We start from the raw sequence: 6,962 nt of genomic DNA on the forward strand, positions 1-6,962 counted from the left end.
ATGCTCATCAAGGCTCATCATGATTTGCATTCGTGACCAATGTAGTTATCTCTATGCATAAGGCTGCGGCTCCACTGAGCTCGGAGAGACGTGTAGGGATCGACCAATCATATTAGTTGAATCCACATCTCGTCTCCGCCTCATTATCATCAGACGTGCAGAGATTGATCGATCCCTACACGTCTCCTCTCCACTCCGCTCGTCTTCGCCTCAGCGGAGCCGCAGCCTCAATGATTACAAATTTTATATACTTATTTGGCAGGTAACAAATATTTAAAAAGGGTTGTAAATCATACAAAAATATTATTCGTAAAACGTATATATTATAAATATTTAACAACTCATACAGATTCTCATGTAGTAGACTAGAAAGTGGCCGTATATCGTCTTTTAGTAAAACAAACCCTACCGGTTTACCGGCCGCGGTGCTAACCACAGTCATTCAATTATCTACTCGTCAATTTCTTGTAAGTATACAATATACGAGCAAATCCTGAAACCAAACTGCAGGTGCCCCATCATCAGTTGCACCAATTTTCTTTTACTATGCTATAAATTCATTCATCTTTGCATTTCAAATACAAATTGTTTCGAAATAGAAAGTAGGTGCACCAGCACCAGCGCGTTGTATGCGCTCAGGCTGCATGAGAATATCGGTGAATCATATTAAATAGTAGGAATAACTTATTTTTTTCTAACGTTCATACTGAACACTGGCGTAAAGCAAAAACCACCCAAGTCGTTTAGAAATTCGGGTCGTATAGAGATTGCAAAAACAAAATGTTTTCAATGTCCTAAATCTAGTAGTACGTATGGTATTATATCACTACAGAGACATCCTGGATCATTGTTATAACAACGCTAATATCATAACTATGTCACTAACTATATTTCCTAAACTAAACGCAAAACTCGCGGGAATATAAATACTTTCATGACAGTTTACAAATAAACAGGCCATAGCTCGCTGCAAAGTTCATGAACTTTTCACTGTTCGTCTTTCACTTATCCTACGTATTAAATATAAGTGTTCAGTGCTTGCGCACACACAATGTTTTTTCACTTCACTATATTGCTGGGAAATCGATACCCTATCTCGGGATCTCGAATCACTAATTGATAGTAAACGGTCACGCTTTTCTCCATACTATCAATGCTATACAAAGTGTTGCTTAGCTACTGCTAAAAGTCAGTCCATTCGGAACACAGAAACAGTGTCACACGTAATATATTAGAAAATAACAGAGAGCCAAAAAGCCTCGAAAAGCATGACACATTCACTAAACCTGCCGTAATCAAAAATAACACGCACTGCCCTCAACAACTTGAGATATTTCACCCAGTGCTACAGTCACAATTTTGCAGGCATTGAAACGCAAAGACTTCCTTCCTTGGGCCTCATCAGGCAGCAATTGCGTAAATGGGTTTACTTCGTTCCTTACTGACGTGTCTTCGAAACATCACTAACGAACTAATTTACGGCAGCATTTCCATTTTGGAATCCAACGCTCTGTATAGCGAGTGAGTTGTAGGCAGTATCCAGCGAGTCGGTGTTCACTATGAGATGACGACGGTGAAGGGGTGCTCTATGTGTCCATACTGGATAGCCAACAGCGTGTCCTTGATCCGCTGGAACACGGGCTGCGACTGCTGCATGGTGGGGATGTTTATATTGTTCTCGAGGAAGCCGATTCGGCTGATCGGGCTGATCACTGCTGCTGTGCCCGCACCGAACATCTCCAGCAACTGTAAACAAACATTCCTGGGTAACAATTTTGTATTTGAATCCTACGTCTAGAGTCTGTCTAATGAAAGCTGAACCCAGCTATTATTTGAGTGGCAACATTATTCAAATGTCATGGGCAATCAGACCAAAGAGTATAAGAAAACAGACACTTGAGCTTGTGCTATTATCTATTCTGTGACTTGTTGAGTTTAGTACCTTTGCGTGTTAAAATAAAGTTTTTTTTTTAATTTACTGCTGAAACATGGGCGAAACAATCAAAAGTGGTGTGCCACAGATTATTTTAACCATGATAAGCAAATTCAAACAAAAACAAGCAGAGAGGGAAGCCTTGTTCAAATAGAAATAAGAGTGTTTAGATGCGGTGACCGAATTTGTAGGTTAGTAGGCATGGGAAAATATTTTGATACTAATATCCCTTTCAGAACTGGTCAATACCGGTCAATACAATTTTAGTTCCTAAGATTCACTTTTTCTTTAAAAAAATTGTTTTAAACATTTTCATATTCAACATATCGTTGTCATGTGATAGACAGAGAAGCATAAAGTAGGCACGATTCTTATGCCTAATCGTCACTATTGTACGGCTGAGAAGCTTCTGTACTTGTACTATTACTTATTCTATGGTGATACCTGGTGATACCATCTGCAATTTTTTTGAATTTGCCGCGATTTTTTGCATTAGCCAGACTCTATCTAAGGCTGTTTTTCCACCAGAGATGAGCGAAAATGTGTTGCCAGGAATGTGTTTTTCATGAACCAATAGAAACACTTCATTTACTCTCGCTAGGTAGGTATATATCAATTGTTTCTATTGCTTTATGAAAAACATATTCCTGGCAACACATCCTCGCACATCTCTGGTTTAAAGCCTAAACGGGAATTAGAGTTATTAGAGTTTGATCCTACAAACCCAGGTCAAAAGTGCTCGTCAGAAACTTATACCAGCCATTCTCAAACCCCGGGGCTCCACGAAGCTTCTGCAGGATTTTTGCAAATTGACTTGACCATAATTAAAACAAATATACTTTAGACGTGCTATAAAGTTTCAGAGCAAAACTTCGCATTCAACTTGCTGTTTTTCACTATTATAAGGCTCTGCATATTTAGTTTTCCAATAGAGTTCCATCGTCAAAGTTTGAGAACCGCTGCCATGCAAACACACAAATACAAATGTGTTGAAGCGATTTGCCTGTTTTTCTGTGTATAAGTACTTTTGTACAGTCTTTTGTAAGTCACCAATACGTATACACAACAGAGTATCAAAATTTGTGCGAATATTTCTTTCTGACCTTGGCTGTCAGATCAGTGCTCTTTGATTGGTCTCGAAAACATAGAAATATAACGAAGCGTGAGCACAGCGTCCCCGTTTCAGTTTGGACAAAAATGACTTCGTATGTGTCTGGATTTTCGTGAGCAGGTTCGATATATTTTTTTGTTAATGATTTTTTTCGAAATTTTGCATAATGGCGCAGCCATGAAATGAAATGAAATTGATTTGCTTGTTGTGGAGTCTTGTGGAGTAGCAAATGTAAAAAAAACACATTTCAGCCATTTTGCGAGCCAGCGGCCACTACTTTTCGATTGTTCGTATCATCAGATATTATTCGATGAGATAATAATCTTAGATAACATTGTCATTAACTGTTTGATCACCCCCGACGCTTATAAATTTTGTCGACTACGGCTCACACCGCGTTACGTCATCATAACGACAAACATTGCTCTTGATATCTTCGGGCGCCCTTGGCATCAAAAATTCAGTAGTTAAGTAGATTGTTTTTAATCCCTGACACAAAAAGAGGGGTGTTAGGAATTTGATCCCAAGTTTGTCTGTCTGTGGCATCGTAGCTGTTAAACAAATAGAACGACTTGGTTGCGGTCTTTATATAAACGAGAGCTTCCTTGCGGTGGTTTTTAGCTAAGTGTTATTAAAATTGATTCAGCCGTTTTTGAGATATTGAACTTTGAAATGCCAATGTCGGGGGTTTTCAACTTTTTTAAGTTGATAAGGTTATATCATCGCCGACTTAATCATAAGATGTATGGCTTATAAAATAAATGAGATTTAAAAAAAAAGGTTATATCATAACTGCTAAAGCAGTTTTTAGATCAGTTCTGAAATTTGCTTTGTTACTTACTCGTCCTTGTTTGTTGAGGGTGATGACTTGGTCCATGGTGATGATTTCCTCCTTAACCGTGAACTCCTCCCATTGGCTGGCGAGCTCTAGGATAGATCGCCTCGTCACTCCGGGCAGGATTAAACCGTTCAACGGCGGCGTGCACAGCTGTTTATCTGAAATTAATAACAATGTGATAATCTAGATGCCGTGTTTACTTTCCTTCACGGCTCACTTGGTACGTCTCGGGATAATGTCATCTATCCACGACACGCAAACTTTTCGCATATAAAATCAACGCGTTAAGTAGGCAATGCGCGTATGCGCGTTTCCTTTTACCAAATAGGTACCTTATATGTGCGAGATCAATCATGTGCTAATTTCGACGAGTGCGTCCGAAAGTATTTTGTTATAATTTTCATCTAGCTCGCTCCAACGAACGAAAATTACCTACTTTCTTTTCGATGGAAATAAATCCTGGCGGCGATTGTAGCACAATGTAGATCATAGAACATGATAATTAAATAAATAAATAAAACCGCTCAACCCTGTACGAGGAGATTCGTGCTCAGACGTCCGAATAACTTTGTTTTTTTTTATCTTAATGTGACTTGATCTGAGGTTACACAAGGTGCTGTGCTTGGGAGGCGTCTTATCTGTAATTAGCAGAATTAAAACTGAGACATAAGGCCTCCTCTGTCCCGTGTAAGACTGATGAAATTAATTCATTTTTACATCAGTATCGATATCGAATGGTCACGTCTGCCTTATCGTTGAGGTACTGACCCCTAAACGCCCGTTTACATTACGCGTGCATGTAAATAAAATGTATTGACAACAAATCACGTAAAAATGCACTCTCATAAAGTTCATCGTCACGGATTACTAATGGACGGGCAAAAAACTTTTCGCAAAGTATCACATCCCAAAATATTTGACTCAAATTATCATTTGGCAAAAAATCATTTGCTAAAAGAACATCGTAATTTTACAGTTGTTTAGCAAATTGTTGTTTCATAAATAATTACTTAGTCATATTTCATATTACCAAGTATTATTTAGTCAAATGTATCGTTTGGCATAACGTACTCTTGCCAAAATATTTATTGCATGGGTTAATAACCTACTCTTCTGGTAGCAGTTAGTTTCTGTGGGGGACGCAGTTCTTAGCTAACCTAACCTACTTTTCTGATAGCAGTTCGTTTCTGTGGGGGAAGCAGTTCTAACCTAACCTACTTTTCTGGTAGCAGTTGGTTTCTGAGGATGGTTCGTGTGCGAAGTGTCATTTTGAACAAACATTTTTTTTGGAATATAATATTAGCCAAAAGAAAACGTTTGCTTAATAAACGTTTGTCATAATAAAACTTGACAAAAGCCAAATGATAATTTGACCAAATGAATAAAATGCGAAACGTAAATATGCTACAGATTCGTTTGAGAAATGAAACTACTGCGATAAGTTTTTTGGGAAGTGAAATTTAACGAAAAATATTTTGCCGAAACGGCAGTACACCCACCGTCACCTTGTTTATCTATTTGCATCATGTGTGCTCTGAAAGTCCCGATTGGCCCTAAACTGGTTTTGAGATATGCATAAATAAGAAGTAACTTAGACGACACTTTGTTAGATAGATCCAAAGAAGGATGGCCTATTATTTTTTGTATATTTAAAAGAGCAGCGTTTAGTCTCAAAAACAATTTCGTCTTAAAGTACAAGAACCGGCAAAAAAGCAATATTGTAGGGCGTATTTTTTTTATAAAATCTGTCTTAGATTTTCAGTCAGGGCTTTTCTTCTGACGTTGCGTATTTGATTGATATCGGTGGCTTACAACGTTCGTTTAAGAATGTACTAAAGCGTACCATGTTTGTTCAATTGACAACGCTGGAAAATATTATTATACAGGCTTCAATTTCTCATTGCCGATAAGAAACAAGTATATACTGGTCAGAGGTCCAGAGAGTCAACATCGCACGAGATAACAAATGACAATATCGGTCACGCATTAAAGTGGTGGATATTTGCTGTAAATCCCGCTTCGTTAATATTCATAGATAAGATATAGTTAAAAGCGTATCATCATTACCGAATGATTATTAGTAATAAAATTATAGCGGCGGGAAAAAATGGGGCATTCAAATACCGCTCTAATGTTCGAAATATTGTTCGATTGATTGAACACTTTAAAAAAATCTTGTATTTATAAATTTACCTCCGTGTTCGTTGATGTACACCATGAATATGTTCATAGCGCCGACCTCCGTGAGTTGATGGTCGGGCCCGAACAACCACAGCACTTGATGGTGGCCCAGCTGCGCCGCGCGGGTAGTCGCCTCTGGAAATACAACACACACGCTAATACCAAATACGTATACACCCCTTAATAGTTACCAGCTGAAATGCTAAACATAATACAAAATTAATGTTTCTAGGTCAAATAATGCTGAACAATATATAGGCTACTAAGTATTAGGAATTTCCAAGGATTTCCAAAGCAGCGAGTAGAAGCTATTTATATCAGACTCGATTAAGATTTTGAGTATTACTCAATTTACAATTAAGCACAACATCCGAATGCTCGACACGCTAACGCCCAAAAGACGACACCCTTGCTGTTGTCTCTATTGGTTATGACAAGATTAAGATACCCACTATTGGAACAGTGACAAGCACTCGTACGCTTACCTTTATTTAAGTTAATGAACTCCTAACTTCTTTCATAACTCCAGTAAGTTAAATGCCCGCAACCAGTCACAACTGGTTATTGGACACGATAATAAACATTCTGCTATATCATAGTAAATAACAATATTGATATTAGTTACAAAATAGCCATGTCGTCATGCCTAACGGGCTGTACCTTTATACTTAACTCATTGAAAACAAAGTCTACGTCACGATCATAAACAGTTTGTAACGATAGGAATAATATTTTGATGTGTCAGTTGCAGGCAGTATCTATCAACAACAAACTCCTTTTGAACCAGAAGCATATGATATTTGACAATTCCCGAATTAGCCATATCCTATATATTATTATGAAAATAAAAAATAAAGCGGTTAGAAATTGATCTTTAGTTATTTATTCAAATACTATAT

General features: G+C 37.8%; 1 protein-coding gene across 2 annotated transcripts; it reads right to left on the reverse strand.

The window, feature by feature from the left end:
* Positions 1–303: 303 nt before the first annotated feature.
* Positions 304–6,409, reverse strand: LOC141442563 (branched-chain-amino-acid aminotransferase, cytosolic-like). Of its 2 annotated transcripts, none has more exons than XM_074107582.1 (3): positions 6,076–6,409; positions 3,886–4,040; positions 304–1,746 (listed from the first exon to the last, which is right to left on the reverse strand). In XM_074107582.1, the coding sequence occupies exons 1-3, from the start codon at positions 6,110–6,112 to the stop codon at positions 1,558–1,560; spliced, it is 381 nt and encodes a 126-aa protein (XP_073963683.1). In that variant the 5' UTR covers positions 6,113–6,409; the 3' UTR covers positions 304–1,557. The 2 variants fall into 2 exon arrangements, with proteins under 2 accessions (XP_073963683.1, XP_073963678.1); XM_074107577.1 differs by lacking the exon at positions 6,076–6,409 and adding an exon at positions 4,319–4,806.
* Between the last annotated feature and the right edge of the window lie 553 nt (positions 6,410–6,962).

Source organism: Choristoneura fumiferana, chromosome 2 (genome assembly GCF_025370935.1).
Source record: "Choristoneura fumiferana chromosome 2, NRCan_CFum_1, whole genome shotgun sequence".
Lineage (NCBI taxonomy): Eukaryota > Metazoa > Arthropoda > Insecta > Lepidoptera > Tortricidae > Choristoneura > Choristoneura fumiferana.